Consider the following 18,808-nt stretch of genomic DNA (forward strand, 5'->3'; position numbering starts at 1 on the left):
TCTCCCGTTTTCTTACCTTTTTGCGTCGGTTTGGAGAGGAGCTGGCTGTTCTCCCTCCTCCTCTTCCTCCTCCTCCTCCTCCTCATCAGACCCTCCTATGCGATGCTTATCTCCCTCCTCTTCCTCTTCCTCTTCCTCCTCCTCTCCCTCCTCTCTCCGCGGCTCCACTTCCTAAACTGGGCTGGGACTGCAGGGAACGGGAAACCGAGGAGAACGACCGGGAACAATAACCCAAACCCGAACGAAGTGCAGATACTCTGATTACTCTGATTACTCTGTACAGATATGAACGACACTGAAACAAGTGTGTGTATTAGCAGTGTCAATACTCACAGAAGTGGAAACAAGTGTTATTTTTGAGGCGTTTGTGTCAGTTTGGACATAGAATGTGATTAAAAACAACTGAACTTTGAGATTTTTCCACAATACTTGTTTTATAATAATCATAATGGAAAACACATAAAGTATATTTTTCCACCTCTGGCTGCATTTAATGGTTACGCTGGTTTTCTGGTACCTTTAACATCACGCAGTTTATCACTGCTGAACATTATTTGTACATTATTCCCATGAAATCCTTTAAAAACCGATTAAAAGTTCCTCAAAAACACTGATGAGTAATGAACACTGTGTACGGTATGAAGAGTTTTAACACCCTTCACATCCACACAGGCGTCCCTGTGTTTCACTGTACATGGAAAAACCTGGGTCTGAACCCCGTGGGGGGACGGTGACAGAGAATCCATTGTTTGGAGGACTTTCCACTGACTGTGAAGTTGGTCAGACTGCAGGAACAGCTGAGATCCTGCTGTCATGTCACCGAAGGCCAAACCAGCAGATCAGGATCACGAGCTCGGCCTCGGCCAACGCCGCTGTGTCTCCTGTACCTTATGTAAGGATGAGAGGTGGAGCTTTCTGAATGATGAACACTGTTTTCACAGGAACACAAAGTCAGGTTATCGTCAAGCTCCTCTGGTACAAGACGACACACACACGTATGCTGTTTTTGTGAAACTCACACATTTCTTGCAGTTTTTTTTTTCCTGACACACTGTGTGTTAGACTGATGAAGGCTCAATATTCACTGTCACTTCTGGAGCTACACAAATAGTACAAATATCACACAATTTGTAGAAATGTCAAATCTGGAGAATATATAAGAGTCAGAGTTAAAGGACAAGTGGAAATTCTACACTGTGCGAGAACTGAAGAGTGTGTCAGAGTTCAGGAATTTATCAGCATCCCAGATCACGCCACAATTCAAAAATAAGACAGAGATCTAGGTTTTTGTCATAGTGGGTGAATTCACATGGGACTTGTAATTCCTCTTTAATTTTGAAATAAAGTTAATTGTGCTTTAAAATGACAATGTAAACAACTAATACACAACAAATTCTGTATAAAGTGGTCTGCTTATTTTCATTCTTAAGCAGAAATAAATGTACATTCAACACGCAAACCTTCTATTCCACCTTCACTTAGGAAAAATGCTTGAAAGATGTATCCCAGGTTGTTTGCTTATAATCTTTGTTCCAATAAAAACCTTATAATAAAAAAAAAACCCCTTAACTTTAGTCCAGTTGTTCTGCGCATGCTCCTTCCCTCGCTATGCTGCAGTATTCCAAGATGGCGGCCCGCGTCAAGAGTTCGACTGTACGGAGACGATTTTTCGAAGAATTTGATATAATGGCTCGAGCAGATGGACGGAAGAATAATCATCGGACAATTTTAAAGCTGTAGCATCAAAGTCAGTCGAGAAAGAAAGTGAGAAAGACGCCACCACCAGGTTTTGTTTACTTCCGGTAGAGGTAAGTACGTTACATCCGGCCGACGTCCAATCAGAACGCTCCACCATCGGCAGCGTTAATGCGGGTTTAATGATTCTTTTATAAAAAAATTAATTAATTAATTAAATGTAATGTCGAATTACTTAATTTGGAATCGAGTAATTCTGAATGAAAACACGTGGCCACTGGTGAGCTCACTGTTACTATCAGAAGTTAAATTACCGGTTTGATCTGTTTTCACTTTAATTTCCATTTAACTTAAAGGTCTAATACACGATTTTCTCGAAAAGACGAAGCCCCACGTCTGTTACTCACTTTTTGAACAACGCGCATGCGCCAGACCATCCGCCCGGCTCTCCTGCTTCTCCCAGGAAACGCGGAAGTGTACGAGCGCGATCTCCTCTTCTCCGGCGTGCACGGCTCTGTACAGTTTCTGCAATCCGCCTCGCTCATAAATAAAGCTTTTTTTTCCGAAACAGTTACAGTTTCATTATGTCAGACTCGCCATCTGTAAGTACTAGCTCAGAAGCTCACCGGGTACATAAACACTCTGAATGCGCATGCGCAAAAGGGAGAAGCTGATTGGGCGCAAGCAAGTAGAACCGCCTTACGAAAGCAGCTCGTCAGAATGATTGACAAACAGACCCACCAATTATTTAGGTGATCCACCCGGAAATCAAAATGTTGTATTACACCTTTAATTGATAAACAGTTTTTAAATAACTCCAAACCGCAGTGATGTGGAACAAATCGGCACCTCTGACGACACAGTTTCTATACACACAGTGAAATAAACCACCTGAAGGAAGTTGAGTGAGTTTTCATTCAGATCAACACATTCCTCTGTGGTTCCTCCCTTGTGATTTCCTCTCATCTGCAGCTTCAACAAACAAGCAGAGCATTTGAAGTTTGTTGGCGCAGTTTGAAGGGGATCACTTGTTCATGGTTTATTTTAAACTGCAGGTCAAATTAAATGCGGAAGACGCCGCGTCTCGGCTGGAGAGGTTTCTCATCAGAACATCTGTTAAATGAGGAGGGGCTAAGCCTACGCCTGAATCCCCTGCGGTGCTTCTACCCGGATTTTTGGCTGACACCTGAATGGCCTGAAGGAAGTCACTGAGGCAATTGTTCACGACTTTGAAATGTGTCCACTTATTTCCCTCCGCACAAACTTCAAACCACAGCAGGACATTAATGCACACATCAGTCTTGTGAGTCTTCCATCCTTTGGCACCCAGATTGCTCTTGCTCCTTCTCTAATGAACAGTTTATTTCCCATTTCTGATTCATTGAAGTCTCCACGTCAATGTGACCTTTGGTGATTTCCTCCTGCTGTTCCCGTCTTCCTCAGAAACGACTGGAGCAGCTACCACCCCCATTCAAAGTTCAATTCCTGTCTCCCCCTGTCTGCATGCTGAAGTGTCCCTGGGCAAGGCACTGAACCCGAAATAGCCTCCAGTGAATGGACTGAGCACTGACCTCCACTGGTGTGTGAATGTGTGTGTGAATGGGTGAACGTGATAATGCAGTGTAAAGCTCTGTCAGTGCAGGGTAAAAAGGTGGGGCAGTAAAGCAGGGTAGTCCATTTACCGTTTATGAAGTACCGGCGCTCAAGAGGAAAGAAAGTCAAGGACGTGCGAAAGGAGCTCACAGATTTCTATGACTCCAGGACGGTTCTGCCACAGAGGTGCCGACAGTCTACGCTCTGTTTCAGTAGCATGAAGCGTGAACACAGGAAACGTGAGGCAGAAGAAACGCACTATAAATGTTATCAAGACCACTTTGTATTCTGCCACCAAACCCTGTATCTTTTCTCTTCAGTTAGAAGCTTTGTTGAGCTTACTTTTTCTGTCACTTTGCAAACACTCCAATTTATGTGCCAGAGCTTTGCCAGAGCACTCACACCAGAATGTTTGTTGTGCACAACGCGCTTTTCCACGTAAACACTATAGTCTGAGTCAGTCAAACAGAAGCCAGCGTCGTATTTTTTGTTCATTCGTTTCAGCAACTAATTCACTGGATTTATGCTGTTAATGTGTGCACACCAAGTTTTATGGCCACTCTGGTAGCGCGGAGGAGTCAGCTCCATGATCCATCCAAATGAAATCCCACGGCGTCCTCCGCGCTGCGCCAACGAAGGAAACGCACACCTGCTCCTCGCCCGGCTCCGTCTCCGACACTCGCTGCCGCTACACCCAATCAGAGGTCCGCTGCTCGGAACTGGCTCCTACAAAATGTTTCAGTGGTGAGAAAGACGAGCCCTGTTAGTGTGAGTGACAGCATTTAATCAGAAAGAATAGGCCTGGCTGTCAGTCGCTGGATTTTGACTTTTGTTTATCGTGTAAACAAACATGTTTTCCTCCTCAACAAGCCGAGGAGGCTTGTGTCACTTGTGTCAAACCTGAGTGAGGTTTATAAATGTGGTTGCAGAGAACATGCAAACTCCTTTCAGGAAGGATCCAGACCCACTCACTTCCTCTTATAAGACAAAGATCTCATGTTTCAGTGAGCTGTAATTTGGTTTCATCATGTTTCCTTCTTCAATAGACATGAAAGCAGGTCCTCATCCAAGATGGCGACCGTCCATCAGTCAGCGTCAGGTTCAAATGTCACTGATCTACAACACTGTGGCTGAAGAGTTGAGTTTTAGTTCTGGAATAGTGATGCCTTTTTGAGATATTTTCTTCAATATCCTTTGTTTCCTTGATGAGGTTCATCAGATTGCCTCTAAGCATTCTGGGAAATGAAGTTCTGTAAGTCACCGTGCCACAGACCGAGAAGAGCAAGAGTGAACACTCGACCCCCAACAGACCGTCTCAGGTGGGCTGAGAAACAACTGAAATATTACCCACAATGCACCACACACACACACACACACACACACACACACACACACACACACACACACACACACACACACACACACACACACACACACACAGAGTCAGGGAACTGTTGCGTGATTTGTTGCAGTGTGATATTTCTGCAAACGGCCGAGTGACGGCTTTTCTTATTGTCAGGCTCAGATCAGAAGGACACGGCAAGTGGATCAGAGTGTGTGTGTGTGTGTGTGTGTGTGTGTGTGTGTGTGTGTAGAGAGAGAGAGAGAGAGAGAGAGAGAGGCTACATCAGACAGACTTAACAAGTGTTCGTCGTCTCTCCTCCCTGCTCTCATCCCCCTGACATGTTGTTGCTGGCGGCAGAGGACAAAAAAAAGCTTGCCCTCCTCCCTCACACACGCACGCGCACACGCACACACGCGCACACACGCGCACACACACACTTCTCTCCCTTTCCTCCCTCCTCTCCTTCAACAACATCCCCATTCAAGTGCATCACCTCCAGGCGCCCCCCCCCCTCCTCCTCGCCCCCCCTCCCCCCTCCCTCGTTCACCAGTAGCCTAAGCACATAAAAAATACATCAAACACGAGCGTGCGCCCAAGGCCTCGTCACACGCAAAATCATCTCTCCCTCCATCTCGCCGTCTCTGAAAAGAAGAGAAGAAAAAAACCCAAGTTACAAAAGACAACTCCAGAGGACAGTGATGGACAGATGGGTGGACGGAGGGATGGACGGAGGGATGGAGGGTCGTCTCCGAGGCCTCCTGAGGGAACACACATTATTGTTACACACACACACACACACACACACACACACACACAGGGATGGCGGTTTACCTTCTGCGTGAAGCGTGTTTGGCCGGCTCGGCCCTGCAGCTCATGACCCACTTCCCTCAGTTCAGCTCCACGTCTGCCCCGGACCGCACCGGGTCCCGGCTGTGACAGGGGCCCCCGGGGGCCCGGCGGGGGCCACGCTGTCAGATCCCAGTCAGGTCCAGAGCAGCTCGCGGTCTGGGAGGGCGGAGCCCGACCTCCGGGTCCGGGAGGAGGAGGAATCAGGCAAATCGGGCCAGACGTGCTAAAGTGAAGCTCTAATCCGCTCTGCACACTAATTATTTTATTTTAGGCCTGGATGTACACACACACACACACACACACACACACACACACACACACACACACACACACACACACACACACACACACACACACACACACACACACACACACACACACACCCCTGGGTGCTGCGGCTCATGTTTCTCCTGCATTATGCGGCTCTGCTCTGAACTGCCTGATCCGTGTCCTCCGGTCGTCTGGAGGCCGCGGTGCCAAATCCACTAACCTTCCTCGTCTCGGGAGCCGGCGCCGGGTTCAGGCCCGGGGTCGGCTCGGCTCCCTGACCCCGGCGGGGAGGGGGACGGGAAGCTGTGGCACGGAGTCGGAGCTGATGTCTGGTCTTCACCTCCTGTGAACGTGTCATGAAGAGGTGAAGGTGGAGGCGACTCCAGCTCTCCACCTGATGGAGGGGAGGATCAGGAAGGTTCAGGCCTGCAGGTACAGCAGCTCCCATCACGGCGCCGCTTTGGCGGCGTTGGCCTCTAATGATGTGTAATGCCCCCCCCCCCTCACCCCAGGACCTCCTCCTAATCACCGCGGCCTCTAATGAGATGGAGCGACATGAAAGGCTTCGTTAGCAGACCCTTCCTCTAATGTGGCTCTATTATTAGACACTTAGCAAGTCATTAGTCTCCGAGCTGCTTTCAGACTGGGAGCAGAGCGACCAGAGGACAGTTTAGGGGGTCCGGACGAGTCCAACCGAGTCCCAGACGACAGCTTCAGGTGGATTTCACTCCCGGAGGAGTTCTTTCAGCGCACGCTGCAGCTTTGAGGATCCGCTTCAGAGCGAAGGGTTCGTCCAGTTTCAGTTTAACTAGTTTCCTAAAAACAAGGTTGGGTGAAAAATCCACACGTCCTGTAATCGTAACCCCGACACGGCAGTGACGTCTTAAAATACTTTTATTTACAGATCCAAACATCCACGAGCCACAGAAAGTTAAAAACACATCCGTTCATATTTACATGATAGGTCAGTGATTAGAGCCGGACTGAGGTTCACCGACGGCCAGGAGAGGAGAGTCTGAGGCGGGACGCTTCAGTCTGCCGCTTACGGGCAGTGTAAACATGCAGACCCGCCGAGGCCGGAACCACACAGTCCAGAACCGCCGAGGCCGGAACCACAGAGTCCAGAACCGCCGAGGCCGGAACCACAGAGTCCAGAACCGCCGAGGCCGGAACCACAGAGTCCAGAATGGCAGAGTCCACACAGACACAGAGCTGAATGAGCTTCTGAGAGCTGGACGCTGCAGCCAGTCCAGGAAACTGAGGAGGATGAGGATGAAGATGCTCCTCCTCCTCAGTGGTCCAGCAGGCTGAAGAAGACGCTCCTCTGGGGGCCTTTGACCCCGGCTGCAGGTCTGTTCTCACTGCAGAGCCTCTTCGCTGCCGGAGCCACCGAGTCCACCGAGGCCCTCTTCTTCACCACCTGACAAACACACACACATACGCGCACACACAAAGTGAGGAAATCAAAAACCTTGTGAGACTCTGGTGAATTTGACTCTAAAAAGATTTTAATCCCTCCATTAATGAGTCCTAACTCGTTATTCACGCCATTTCCAAACATCTCTTGATTGAAATGAGCGGATCATCACGGTTTAGCGGTCATGTGTTGATCGATTGACTTGTTCTTTGTCATCTTTCTGAGATTGATCAGTACATTTATGTCTTTTAGTTCATGTCTTGATCTTATTGATGTCTTAAAAGTGAAGGGAAACTGAAAAAGGGCCTTGCAATCCCTTAATCCTGCTTCCTCGTTCTGAAAAGCAGCCGAGTGGACTCTGGCGCCCTCTGCTGTTCAAACCCGGATACAGCAGATGGTTTTAAAAAACAGCCACATTCACGTGATCATTACTGCAAAACATTTTGTTTTTGTTCTTATTTTAAGGCAGTGAAGTCCCAGCAGCGTGGAGGGAAACTAAATCATGTTTTTAATGTTGAACAAATTAAAAAAGTCTCATTTTGGTCAAAAACGGGAATAAAAAACAACAAGAAACGCAGAGAAGTCAGGATAATAAGTGAGTGCTGTCATTTCAGAGCGGGACATTGATGATTGTTTCTGATTGGCTGCCTGACCGGAGCGTCTCACCTGCTGCCGGGCGCCGCCGGACGCCGCGCCGTCCTTCTCCGGCGACAGCGTCTGGAACAGGAAGCCCCGGCTGCTCCTGGGCGCCAGCGGGTTTCCCTCCGAGATGGACGCCAGCTTCTGGAGGACGGCGTGGGGCTGGCTGAGCAGCGAGCCCCTGCGGACCTGAGCACACACACACACACATAAACACACTCACACTCAGATAAACTCCCTCTGCAGAGGCCACCTGAGAAATGAAAACCCAGCTGCATCTCCTCAGCGAAAACTGCACGAAACCTTCAAAAGATCCCTTAAGTTGGATTATTGAAATACTGGCTGCAGCAAGGATTTTTATTAATCCTACTTCAAGTAATAACTTTTTACATTATTAGCTTTATTATATTGAAAATGGCTAAAATTAGGAGATAATTCGCCGATACAAGGCAGAAAGAAGCAGGATACTGAAAATCAGGTATTTCTAAACGGTTTCTTGATGCAGAGAAGTTTGTACCAATGATCTTTAACCAGGACAGGTTATCACAAAACCTTCTGTGAAAGACTGACTGGAGGAAGAAATGTGTGTTTTTTCTCTCTGTATCACACTTTTAACACTCCGGTGGAGAAACGGACAGAAAAAACAGCAGAGATGCATTTTTATGCAGAAAAGTTAGACTGCAGGGTCGTCAGAGTCTGACAGTGTCAGGACAGCGGAGTGGCTGAGTGTGTGTGTGTGTGTGTGTGTGTGTGTGTGTGTGTGTGTGTGTGTGTGTGTGTGTGTGTGTGTGTGTCCCACCTGTGACGGCTGCGAGGGTCTCAGGAAGGGATTCAGAGCGGCCGCCGTCTTTTTCTCCGGCTGAGGCGCCGCCGGAGGCTCGGCTTTGGAAAAATAAAATTAAAGAAACATTTAAATCCACAGAAACCTGAAAATCCCGTCTTCGTTTGAAAATATCCATCGTGATACGAAGAACCTCAGAGTTTATTGAATGAAGATTTTTTTTTTCTTCTATTTATGTAATTCTTTCCTCTATACTCTCTGAACTAACATTCTGTCAAACATTTACACTTTTAGATTTTTTTTTGCCTCATTTTTTATGTAAAAAAAAAATCCTCCTCCTTTAATAGAAAACAGACATTTTAATTAATTTCTTTCACCTTGAATCGAGAATCCAGATTTTATATCAGACAACTGATAATAACTCAGTATATTCTAACCAAAAAAAAAAAACATTAAATGTGGGAAAAAAACCAAAGAATTATTTATTCTGGGAATTCATGTCAATTTCAGGAATTTAAATTTAAAATCCAGCAGTTTCGGGACTTGTGGCTCCATGAAAAGCTTCAGGTTTGGTTAGTGAAAAAAGTATATATATAGTATATAAAAAAAAAAACAGCCGATTAAACTACAGAAAAATGAAACAAAAATTGAGAAAAAACTGATATTTCTGTTCATATTGACTCTTTTTTCCATCAAAATGTGATTAAAATCTTAAATTCAAAGCTCGTTTTCCTCTTTGCTTCCTGAAACCAGAGAAAACGAGTTCTTGTGCTTCACTTCACTCCCTGCCGTTTCCCAGGGGTCAGAGGTCAAACTGACCTTTCCTCTGCAGCGTCCTGGCCGTCAGTTTCCTGGCGAGCTTCATGAAGCGGCTGTCCTCGTCCCCGATGTTCTCGTCGTCGTCGGGGTCGGCGTTCGCTCCTCGCTTGGCGCTGTGCTCAGACTGAGGAGGAGGAGAAACGGAGGAAGAACGGCGTCAGGATCAAACCCTGAAGGATCGATTATTACCGACCGATCGATCGATCGATCGATCCGTGGCTCCACCTGCTCTCGGAGCCACTGCTCCCTCTCCAGCCGCTCCTTCCGCCGCTGGATCTCCGTCTGGTCCACTTCCTCCTCCTCCTCCTCCTCCTCGCCGTCCGCTCCCGTCCTGTCCATGTCGAAGGCGTCGTCTGGAGGAGACGGGGACGGGGACGAGCGTTAAAATCTCCCTCAGCCTCCCGTCTTCCCTCATCGGTAATGATCTGATCTGATGGTCTGACCGATGTTCCTCCAGCGGAAGCGGCGAGCTCGGCCCGGACCGTCGGAGTGCAGGTCTCCGTCAGCGAGGTAGCGCTCCTGGTACAGCCGCAGGCGGCGCTTGTCGTCGTCCAGAACCTGCTTCCTGTAACACGAACACACACACACCTTAACGCTGGAAAACCTTCAAACACTCCGACACTTCCTAAACTGTAAGGATAATCCAATAATAAACATATTTCTCAGAACTCAGTGAGCCGCTGCTTTATTTACCAGAATAATTAACTAGAGCTCCTTTCAGCTGTATCGAGTATAATTTCCCCTAAAAATACAATATTTCAATATGATTCCATTAAATGCCACTGAAGATCTGTTTAAATAGTTTCTGAAAGGGAAATAGTTAAATGAAGTTCCCTTAAACCATGAGGGGAACAGACGGGAGCATTCTCTACCTCCCCCAAAAACATACTGTTCCCTTAAAAGACATTTAAAGATTTTCTATGAAACCATCAAGTGTTCAGACTGTTCCCTTAAACCACAAGATTTTACTATAGTTCCCTCAAACTAAAACATCATTCTCTGAGGGGAATTTATTAATATATTGTTCCCTTAAATCACAAGATTTATGTATACGAGATGATAAAACACAATGTCCAAACTAGGGATGGGAATTTCGACTAATCTCCCCGCCGACTAGTCTCCAGTTTTATTTGTGACTAGTCGACTAGTCTATAAGCAAGAAAACTTGCAATTTAATACCCATATTTAATTTAAAAAAATTAAAATGCAAATGTTTTACGTATTTAGAAGGTATGTTAGCCCAAACATTCAGGACAAGCTGTTAGTTTAACTTCTATTGATGTAACAACAGACTGAATAAAGGGGAACAATTAAAAGAGAAATACGGCTGAGTGCGTTCCATGCAGGCGCACTGATCCACGCATCGTCAAGAAGCTTTTCCGGCACTACAGACTGTTTATCTGCTCCTTTATAACAGATTATTTACAGGAAACGAGGCACATACATTGTCAGTACATTATCATTCAGTATTAAAGTTCATTTAGCCTTTTTTTTTTCTTCCTGTTTCTGAATCGCGGGGGCGGTGCCAGAGCGATTAGGTCCTTTCACTTCTGTCAGACCTTCCCCTCCCTCCAGACAGTCTGTTGTCTCCGTTTATGAGTTTTTCACTCTTGGTGTGTCTCTGTGTGGAGCCATCAGGGTGTAGCTCCGTCTGCCGTCACTTTTACCGTCATGTTTTGTTTGCTGTGGCGCTAAAAAAAAAAAAGGCACATGCCTAGTCCAAACAAGTTTCCCTGAAATTACACCACATCATTATTGTTCCCTGAAGCTAAACAGCTTAATATTGTTCTTGAAGCCAGAATATTTCAGTTTTGTTAGAATTTAGTATTTTTAAGTTTTGTTCCCTAAAAGACTAGTATTTAATAAGCAAACTCAGCATCTGACAGGTCAAGAGAAGATGAAGAGCGCCGAGCTGCTCCTCCGGAGCTGGGCTCTTACATGTGGATCTTGTTGACTTGGTCCTGCAGCTCCTCGTCGGACGGCAGCTCCTCCAGCGGCTCCTCCTCCTCGTACTCGCTGCCCCCGTCCTCCTCCTCGTCCTCGCTCCCCAGGTCGCTGCCCGACAGCTCGGCCTCCGAGTCCAGGTAGTCGGCGAGACGCCTGGCGACACCAACCGAGACAAATCTGAGCCTCCGGAACTCAAACCAGACCCTCGATCTGCAGTCCTGCTTCGTACATCTTCTTCTTCTTCTTCTTCTTGATTTGCCGCGGTGCGAAGACGGCCTGCATCTCCTCCTCCTCCACCTGGTTATCTTCCTCCTCCTCTTCCTGGTTGTCTTCCCCCTCCTCCTCCTCATCACTCCCTCCCTCCTCGTCCTCCTGTGAACCAAAACAGTTCAGTTTGGTTTCATCCACACTGAAAAAAGGCTTCTTTACTTCTTCTTCTTTTTTATTTTTTCCAATTCTCACCCGATCACTTTCCACATCCGACAGAAGCCGGAACTCACAGTCTTCTTCCTCCTCCTCCTCTTCCTCCTCCACCGGTTTCTTTTTACTTCAGAGAGAAATCATCACAGGAGACTTCAGACAAGACTCGATCAGTACTGAGGGGTAATGGATGATGAGTGTTTGCTGTACCTGTCCTGAGCAGGAGAAGTCGTTCGTGTCGAGGCTGAAATCGAGAAGAAAAGGAAACAAACTTCAGATTAAGTTGATGAAACGTGTTTCAGGAGTGAATTCTCTGATAAATCCCGCCGGTCTGACCTGGACTGGGGAACTTCCCGGAGCAGAGCCCCAGCAGCTCCTCCATGGCGTCCCCCGACGCTTCGCCCTCCGCCTCCTCTCCGCCGCCGCCGCTCGCCGCCTGGCGGTCGCCGGGCTGCGTGGGGAAAGCTCCGGAGCACAGCCCCAGCAGCTCGTCCTGCGTGGCGCCGGCCGGCCCGAAGCCGCCCGAGCACAGGCCCAGCAGCTCGCCCATGTTGGCGTCCATGGCGTTCTCGTCCAGGCTGTCCAGCAGCAGCTGCCTCTTGTGGGGGCCGGCGGCGCCGGGCCGCGGCCCCACGTTCAGGAAGCCGTCGGCGTCCAGCAGCTGCGAGTCGTCCTCCAGCGAGAAGCGGCCCTGCGAGTAACCGCCCAGGCTGGGGCCGGACGCCGCCGCCACGCCCAGGTCGGCGCCGGGAGACGGCGGCGCGTACAGGTCCTGGGAGTCCTCCACCGGGAGGCAGAGCGACGGCTCCGACAGCTTCCCGGAACTCTGCCGGAGACGAGGAAACAAAATCAACTCATTCATCCCGTAAATAAAAACAGGTCGGGTAAACAGAAGTCAGCCTGACCTTGGAGGCGGAGCCCAGGAAGCTGGGCCTGAAGAGGCACGGCGACGGCGAGCGGAAGATGGAGGGGTTGGGGACGGCCCGGCCCGCCGAGCGCTGGTTCCCCACCGGCTGGTAGGACGTGATCATGGATCCTCCCAGCTCGAAGCTGCTGTTGTGGCTGTTGTCCTTCAGCGTGGACAGAGAGTCGTCCTCCTCTGGGCGGCAGAGGACAGGAAGTGAGGATAAACGCCGACGGGAGGCTCGGACCGGACGGGAACCGAACTCCACTCACCCAGCTTGTTGCTGCCGTCGTGTCCCGGAGGGCCGGATCGCCGCACGCCGTCGCTGCAGGTCAGGACCAGCAGAGCATTCCATCAGTAAAAACACAAACCTCAACCTCAAGTCGTCATTCAGTCCTGAAAACGGGGAAACTTCTGAAGCTCGAGCTCGCTTCGGGACGGGGAGTCGAACCGTGAACCAGCCGGTAAAGACAGAGGAGCGACAGACGAACCCGGTGCGAGAGCAGGAGTTCCCCGGGAACAGCAGCAGCGTCCCGTCCGTGTTCATGAGGTCAGAGGTCGGCGAGGGTCCGCAGAGCGCCGCTGGAGAGGCGCTCCTGACGCTCGGAGCCACGCTGCCTTCCTCTTCCTCCTCTTCCTCCTCCGCGCCGTCGCCTCCTCCCAGAAGCTCGTCGACTCCCTGAGAGGCGGAGAAACAAACCGAGTTCAAACCCACAACTTTTCCCCTCAAGGAGGAAATGGCGAGAACACCGCCGCACCTCTTCATCCTCGGACTCGTCCGTCATGTCTTCCTCCTCCTCCTCTTCCTCGCCACAGTCCTCGTTGTCGAGGCGGTTCAGCTCGGCCTTGCGCTCCCGCTCCTCCCGCCGCCGCCGGGCCATGACGAGCTGCAGGCGCTGCTTCAGCGTCAGCAGCTTCTCTCCTGGACGAGCGAGGAGGACAGATCAGTCTCCACATGCCGCCATGACGCGTGTTGTGAAGTGTAATCAGAGTACTTCCTGTCAGCACTCAGGTGGTCATAATGTTGTGGCTGACGGTGTGTTTCCTGACCTGGCTTGCCGGCGGCGGCGGCGGGCTCCTCGGCGCCGTCCTTCACCGTGACGCTCACGGACTCGGCCCGCAGCTCCTCCTGGCCGGACGCCGTCGTCTCCTTGCGGACGACGCTCAGCTGCAGCGTGCGCTCTCCCTGCGTGCGCGCGGGGGCGTGCACGTGGCGGAGGTAGCGCTCCTTCAGAGCCTCCAGGCCTGGATCACGATACAAGACAGGTCAATGGAAGGAGAAGGGGGAGGGAGAGTCACTTCCTGTCCAAACTGACCGGGGTTGAGCGGCGGCGGCTCCAGCTGGACGAAGGCGCCGTCGTCAGGGACTCAGTCTGGCGATGGGCGGCGGCTTCAGGCCCAGCTCCGTCAGGCGGGACAGGCGGTCCCTCTTCGGCCTGGAGAGCTGCTGCTCAGGCGCCGCCGAGTCGACCTGAGGCTCGGCGGGTTCGATCGGAGCCTCGGAGGCCGGGGATACCGCCGCCGCATGGTCCTGATCAGTGGGCGGAGCCACGGGATCCTCTGCAGGGTCAGACTTCACTTCCTCTGAGGGCGTTTCCCCTAAACTCTCCGAGAGGAAGAGCAAGGGGCCAGAATCCTGATCCGGACCCGGAGCCACGCCCTCCGGTGACGGAGAGGCGGGCGGAGCCTGGAGCAGGGGCGGGGCCTCCAGAGAGGGAGGGGTGAGAGGGGAGGGTTGGTCTGAGGCCGGAGGAGGAGGGGGCGGGACTGGGGGCGGGGCCGTCTCCAGCAACATCTTGGAGTACTTCGTCGACCTGAGAGAACGAAAACGTTTTATATTTCACAAAATGAGAGCAGAATGTTTCCGAACGTCAGACCAGACTCTCGTTCCCCCGGAGACTCGTTTCTGGTCGGAGGCGTGCTCAGTGCTTACTTGATGAGCGCCATGGCGGGCCCGTCCGGCCGGGCTCTCCTCCTGAAGAACTGGTCGATGGTTTTGGGCTCCGGCATGTGGTAAGGAAGCCCCAGGGTGGATTCTTCAGGAGACAGAAGGAAACGTCACAGATCGACGAAACACGAGGAAAAACCCAGTTTCCAGCGGCGTTATAAACCGACCTCGGACCAGCCGCTGAGACTCGCTGTGCAGCTGCTTCATGGCGTCCTTGCTGGCTCGGGCGGCTTTTCGCTCCTGAGAACGCCAAACGTCGACAGTGAGGAAGCTTTTCTGGGAACGATTCTTCGTTTCCAGTGAAAACACGAGGTTCCCTTCGACCCTGCTTACCACACGCTGCGGTTTCTCGGGAGCCTCTTCGCCGTCGTTCAGCTCGTCGTCGCCCAGCAGGGGGTCCTGCAGGGCCGCGAGGAAGACATCAACATCATCAACTGCTTTCACAACAATGAAGCAAACATCCAGACCAGCGTCAGGAGCAGGAAATGTACGACTGATTCGGTGTATGTATGCATGGCTGTCAAAAAGCTCCGATTTTATCCATATAAAGCTAGCTCTAATTAAAGATTTATCATATATTTCAAACTGAAAGCTCCCGATTGGGGCAGAATATGTTAACGACATCACAAAGTTTCTACTGGAATCTTTTGTACAGGACCACAGTGGTCGGTTTTATTCAATCATTTTTTTTCCTGAATAAAATACCTGATGTTTCTTCATCTTGTTCTTGATGGCAGCTCGGATTGCATCCAGAGACTCCTCCTCCTCCTCCTCGTCTTCATCGCCCAGCCCCGTGTCGAAGAGGTCGGGGTCGCCCAGCAGACAGCCGCTGTCGTCCAGAGGTCGAGGAGCCGACGAGTCCTGAGGACAGGAAGTGAAGCCGGATTCAGCCGGCAGAGAACAGTCACCCTCGCCGTTCTATTGATTACCGATCGGTTTTCCTTTCAGAGTCGACACATGATAAAAGTCTAAAACCGACATCATCGCCGTAACTCTCACCTCGCTCAGTTCAGACGGCCTTTCTCTCCTCTTCAGTTTCTCCACGGCCTTGCTGGCTTTGTCCCTTCTGTCTCGACGCCTCCGACTCTTCTCCCTCTTCTTCTTCGCCTCCTCCGTCTCTTGACTCCTCTCCTGTTCAGGCTCACTGTCGTCGCTGTCGACGGGAGGGCGGCTGATCCTTCTGCTCTTCTGCAGGCCGGTCACCTTCCTCCCCTCCTCCTCTTCTTCCTCCTCTCCCACCTCCCCGCTGGAGGCAGCTAGCGCCTCGGCCGCCATCCCGCCGTTCTCGGCCTGCTCGTCCTCGCTGTCGCTGTCTCTGATGGCGTTGCGGCGAGGCTTCCTGTGGGCGGCGACCGCTTCGTCCTCGTCTGAATCTGGGAATCAAACAGCACAACAAATATTAAAAAAATAAATAAATTCAGCTTCACACTACACACATGAAAATACATTCTAAACTATAATCATTCCACAGTAAAACTGTACATAAAGACCTTAAACTCAGCACCAGTTTACCCGATCTAAGCCACAGATTGTACTGAGGATTGTTATTTCTGTTCACAACAGCTCACTCTTATAAATAAGTCTCATCGGGTCCGTCTCCATAAACACAGACTAAGGAAATGAGAACTTTGTGTCATTTTCTTTGTGCATTTGCATCGAGGTGAATAAACTTTTACATCAAGCAGAAATCAGCTGTTTGGTAAAAGGCTTGATGCTGTTTAAAAGCCACTCGTGAAAATCTTTTTTAATCCAAGTCAAGGTCAAAGGGCCTTCAAGCCGATCCCAGCTGACTGGATTAGGGAAGGTTAAACTCTGCCCAGGTCAAACGCACACTCATATTTACACATTTAGACTGCATGTAGAAAGGTCTGCAACAGGAATCAAACCAGGATACTGTGAAGTGAGACTGTCTGTGCAGCCCCAAATCATCATGTGTTTGAAAACTGATCATTTTCTTTAATTCTGATCAACTGGTTAATGTCTATATGAGTCAGGTTCCTTGTATGGGCCAATGGGCTGTGCTTTCAGCATACTGTCCTGTATAAACTGAACTAATTTCACAGATTGGTGAAATTCAAATTTAACCCGTTTCTGTTTCAGCACATTTGATTAAGCCAGAAATTAAGATTTCACAGCATTTTCCTTCATCTATTCCACATTAGTCAGGTCCAGACTTCTTGCATGAGTGTAATTTGAATTGAGAACATCACTAAGGTGGGTTTCATCCGGCCCGGTTTTACCTTGAAGCTGTGCTTTACCGTCCACGCTCTCTGCATTCACATCCAGCACCGGTGAGCCCATCCCGCTGTCTGAGTCGCTTTCTGCTGCAGTCTGAATAACGGCTGGGAGCTGCTCCACCTGGGACAATACAACACATTTCACTGTGTATGAGGGCTCCAGGGAAGTCAACAAAAGGGCTTGAGTACATTATGAGACAATAGTATTGAAAGGCAGTGCTGGGGTTAATGATTAATAAGCACTCAGGCATTTTTATGCAGTCGTTCTTTTTGATTTCAAAGCTAATTCATTTCTTGAACTTTAGATCAACGCTTTGCTTTACCTTACAATCAAACACATAATTTACTTTAACCAGCTTGTTCATGTGTGCAGGTCTGTCTGCTTTTAAAATATAAGAGTTTTAGTCTTATTGTTTTCTTCATCATTCACTGGGTGACTTGTTTCAGATGCATCTGTGCACACAAATGTGACTGTTTGCCAATTTTCTCACTTTAATTGTCTTCTGTCAGGAAAATGCATATGTTCTGCAAAGCTGAACATGAATAATCAGTGTGTTTAGTGTGATGTGTAAGAAGATAAATGTTAGTTTAAGTTCCAGGAGTGGCGCCTTGCCACAGACCAAACAATGAACACAGCGGTTAGCTTCAGATTTAGCCTCCCAGTTACTTCTGTAACACGTTTATGCTTCCTAAATCAAGTCAGATACACGCATAGTTATCATGCACACAATCTTCCAAACGATGGGTGGTTATGGATGTGAGAGTTTAACACAAATCTACTTTCTCAGGAGAAACAATGCAAGCTAAATCGTTATCAGCTACATCGGTGTTTCGGATAAACTGGTTTCCCTGTTAAATGGCGACCGGCTTGTGTTAGTCGTTGCTGCTAGTAACAGTAGACGCTAAAGTAAGACTCGCTTCGAAAATTTACCGTAAATGCAATTAAAGTGGCCTTCGCCACAACGGGTAAGGATTCTGTTGAGCTTTCAACATTTGCGGTGAGGGGCAGACTAAAAGAAAATTGGTCACCAGTTAACAGGGAAACCACTTAATTCGAAACACCTCGCTGAGCGCGCATGCAATGTGGCTAAAGCTAACACAATGCACAATATATTCCGCATTAGGGTGTACGCTTCTCTTATCTGAGAGGGCGCCGTGGATGACACCAAAGCAGACACTTCAGTCTAATTTTAAAAGAAAAGTGAAGCATTTAGTCACCTGTTGTTGAGCGAGGACGAAGCTCATCTCCACACGCAGCCTCGTTTACGTCCTTGGGCGGAATAAAGCGACGCTTCGTTGAAAGGTGGCAGCCACAAACAGACGTTACGATCCCGAAGTCTGCGTGACAAAACGCTATTTCGGTGTTTGGGCAAACATTTAGACTCCGCTTACTTGGACGGTTTGTCTCCCTCCCGCCGAATGAAAATTTTGATCTTTCGCGCGCCGTGACAGCTGGTCCCGCACACTTTCGTCAGCACGGCGTCAATCTCCCCGTTCACGCACTGCTATTGGTCAGATGTGGCTTGAGGACCCGCCTACACGACGAGTCACTTGCGGGGGAGCGTAAAATAAGTACCCTTATGGCTCGGGAGGGCGGAGATTAAGGGTGTTTCACTTGACTCGATTACCTCAGGGTTTCAAAAATATTACATTCGTGATCATTTTAAACAAAAATTACAATATCAAAGCACTTAAAATGCTTGATTGAGTGATATCACTTGAATGCATATTGTACAGAACTGGGAAACGGCAGGGGCGGATATCGGATTTTAGAAGGCGGGTAGAGAAGGGGCGTCGGGGGAAATACAGCCATAGCTGGATTATTTCCGCAATATTTTTGCATTTTATCTTTGACATTTAGAGTTAGTAAGAATTTTGTTCAATATTTTAGCATATCGGTCGGCTTCCAAACTAATGATCGCTTTATTCCTGGGAACAATTGAA

General features: G+C 49.3%; 1 protein-coding gene across 1 annotated transcript; it reads right to left on the reverse strand.

Moving 5' to 3' along the window:
• Nucleotides 1–6,639: 6,639 nt before the first annotated feature.
• clspn (claspin) lies at nucleotides 6,640–18,348 on the reverse strand. The gene is given in 25 exon segments (XM_030120692.1): nucleotides 6,640–7,172; nucleotides 7,836–7,997; nucleotides 8,608–8,690; nucleotides 9,409–9,532; nucleotides 9,634–9,761; nucleotides 9,852–9,973; nucleotides 11,347–11,508; nucleotides 11,585–11,727; nucleotides 11,818–11,902; nucleotides 11,986–12,019; nucleotides 12,112–12,601; nucleotides 12,681–12,874; nucleotides 12,952–13,004; nucleotides 13,171–13,358; nucleotides 13,438–13,601; nucleotides 13,730–13,924; nucleotides 13,996–14,047; nucleotides 14,049–14,493; nucleotides 14,613–14,715; nucleotides 14,795–14,867; nucleotides 14,961–15,026; nucleotides 15,333–15,488; nucleotides 15,627–16,000; nucleotides 16,868–16,985; nucleotides 18,083–18,348. Coding segments are annotated over 25 exon segments (3,870 nt in total). The 5' UTR covers nucleotides 18,110–18,348; the 3' UTR covers nucleotides 6,640–7,043.
• Nucleotides 18,349–18,808: the final 460 nt, after the last annotated feature.

Source organism: Salarias fasciatus, chromosome 22 (genome assembly GCF_902148845.1).
Source record: "Salarias fasciatus chromosome 22, fSalaFa1.1, whole genome shotgun sequence".
NCBI classification, from domain to species: domain Eukaryota; kingdom Metazoa; phylum Chordata; class Actinopteri; order Blenniiformes; family Blenniidae; genus Salarias; species Salarias fasciatus.